The sequence below is a fragment of the Bison bison genome, unplaced genomic scaffold, assembly GCF_000754665.1.
Source record: "Bison bison bison isolate TAMUID 2011002044 unplaced genomic scaffold, Bison_UMD1.0 scf7180017853464, whole genome shotgun sequence".
NCBI lineage: Eukaryota > Metazoa > Chordata > Mammalia > Artiodactyla > Bovidae > Bison > Bison bison.
This window is the reverse complement of record NW_011484037.1, coordinates 54421-56954: the sequence shown is the minus strand read 5'-3', so window position 1 is coordinate 56954 and position 2534 is coordinate 54421. Positions and strand designations below refer to the sequence as shown.

At 65.8% G+C, this 2534-nt stretch overlaps 1 protein-coding gene across 1 annotated transcript in view; it reads left to right on the top strand.

The window, feature by feature from the left end:
- GRAMD4 (GRAM domain containing 4) overlaps positions 1-1104 on the top strand; it is a 42780-nt gene extending 41676 nt beyond the window's left edge. Inside the window, exons 17-19 of the mRNA XM_010854753.1 lie at positions 304-388; positions 684-752; positions 879-1104. Of these exons, the coding sequence (XP_010853055.1) occupies positions 304-388; positions 684-752; positions 879-983 (259 nt within the window). The 3' untranslated portion in view covers positions 984-1104. The remainder of the gene's footprint in view (positions 1-303; positions 389-683; positions 753-878) is intronic.
- Positions 1105-2534: the final 1430 nt, after the last annotated feature.

Genomic DNA, 2534 nt, shown 5'->3' with positions numbered 1-2534 from the left:
CCCCCCCCCCCCTACCCCCCCTGCCGCTGCTGGAGCTTCTGGCCAGGCGGACCCTGGGCCTCGGGTGTACACGTCTCCCGCAGGGCGCCCCACAGGCCTCGTTGCGGGACCGTGAGTGGGGTTTGGTGGGAGCGCTGGGCTTTAGACTCAAGAAGCCATAGGACTCTGTAAAAGCGAAACCGTTTGCAGGAAGCCGGCGTGTCTCAGTCGGTGAGGGAGCCCCGTGTCGGGGCTGTGGGTCGGCTGCTGGCGTGGCCCCCGGTTCACGTGCTGGGCTCTGTCCACTCCCCTGACCCCCCATAGTTACCTGTGCTTCGAAAGCTCCAAGTCCGGCTCTTCCAAGAGGAACAAAGTCATCAAGCTGATAGACATCACAGACATCCAGAAGGTAGGTGCCACCCCCCATCTCAGGAGTGGGCGGCTGTGGGGTCGTGAAGCAGGGAGCCACCCTGGTAGCGGGGTCGGTTAGAGCGAAGCACGGGGGGCCGTGTGGACCGTCGGGCTGTGCTTCTGGGCGGCATCTGTGCAGGCACACGATCCGCCTGTGCTCTCTGGCTGGCGAGGCCTGGGCCATGGGGATCTCGCCATCCGGGGCTCCATGGAGGAGAAGGTCCTGGGGTGCGAGGAGGGTGGCCCTGACCCCAGGAGAGCCCCAAGGTGACACGCCTGCTGTCTGCTTTCAGTACAAGGTCCTCTCTGTCCTGCCGGGGTCGGGCATGGGGATCGCCGTGTCCACGCCGTCCACCCAGAAGGTAAAGGCGCTGGCCGGGCCCGGAGGTGGGCGTGGGCCGGGGGTGGGGGCTGCCGGCGTGGCCCGGTCCCACGAGTCCCTGGCCTGCGTGGACTCCCGCCTGCGCCTGTTTGCTCCCTCCCGCCAGCCGCTGGTGTTCGGCGCCATGGTGCACAGAGACGAGGCATTCGAGACCATCTTCAGCCAGTACATGAAGATCACGTCCGCAGCAGCCGCCGGCGCTGACAGCTAGTGCTGGCTCCTGGACTTCTCTCGAAGGTTTTCTTTTTCTTTTTCTCAACAGTTTGGTAGTGGAAAAAAAAAATCAGACATCCTCATGATCTTTTGCAATAACCCCCCAGATGCGTGGTTCCCTTGTGTTGACCCTGCGTTGTGTAGATCCCTTTGTGCAGGGGTCAGGGCTCTCGAGGGCTCGTCCCGTGGACGCGGGGGCCACCGGGAAGGACGACACCACACGGGACCCGCCGCCAGGCACGGCCGGGCCCCCTCGGTCCCCGCGGGGCAGAGACCGCCCAGCCCGGGTCCCGGGCACCAGCAGCTCTTCTGCAGCAAAGCCATAGGAGGAGCGCGCAGGGCCTCCCCGTGGAGAGGGACGTCCGCGCCGGGTGAGGGGTCCCTGCCAGCCTCCGTGAACGGGCCGGCCCTTCAAGGAGGCTCCAGCACGCGTGTTGGGAGCACGATGCCGGCCAGCCTCTCGGGGGCCCGCGATCGACCTCGGGGATGCGGAGAGGCCAAGGACGACAGCCGCTCGGGGGGCTCCGAGCTTTGGGGCTCGTGCCGGCTTCCAGGCTGCAGGGCCGGCTGGGTGAGGGGCTCATGGGCTGGAGCAGGAAGGATACGGGTGCCCCAGGCACCCCCAGGTGGGCTGAGAGGTGCTGAGCCTGCTCGGCATTGGCGGCAGCACAGAGCAGAGCCCGGAGGCCAGCCCGCACCCCGGTGCCCCCAGATGGAGGGGAGCGGGGTCCTCGCAGGCCTGGCGTCAGAAGCCGGCGAGGTGTCGGGACTGGCCCGAGACCTCGGGGATGGACGTGCCGAGCTGCTCAGTGCACTTCCAACAACGGGCCCGCCGGCCCTCAGCTTGTCCCGCACCCCCCGGTGTCACTGGGATCGTTGTTTTTTGAAGAAACAGAAGATTATATTTTTTACAGAGAGCAAGCTGTTTTTCTTATTTTTGTATCATTTTTCAGATGTGATTTTTACCTTTGCTCCTAATTTGCTGGTCGGGTGAGTGACGAGGTGGCCTCACTCAGGTCACATCCCCAGAGGGGTCCCCCCGCCCCATGGGGAGCCTCCCCCACCAGCTCCCGAAGCACACGCCCCGGTCTGGACCGTAAGGGCGGGGCCAGCCCGGCTCCCATTCCCCCCGGCGCTGGGATCTTTTGATTCTGCAGGTCGACCTTGAACGGACGCAGGTGGAGTCCACCCTCAACCTGGGCTTTGGCCCCTGGTCAGCACAGGTGGAGCAAGTCTCGGGCTGGGGGAGGGTCCACAGCCAGTGGGGCCCCCTCCGGGCCCGAGGCAGGCAGGGTGGGCCCTGGACTGGGTCCAGGATGACTGCGGGGGCGACAGCCGGGAGTGCTGCCGGACGCCCTCGCTGGGTTCACTGTGTGGTCAGCGTGTGTCCCCAAGCCTGGGGCAGGGGCCCTGCAGGGGAGCGGACTTGCTATCTTCAGAGCCACGTGGCTTGGTTTGAGTCCCTTCCGAGGAGAAAGGGAGATGAAAACTGACCATGTGCTGGGGGCGGCCGCCGGGGGCCGCCCCCAGCACATGGTCAGTTTTCATC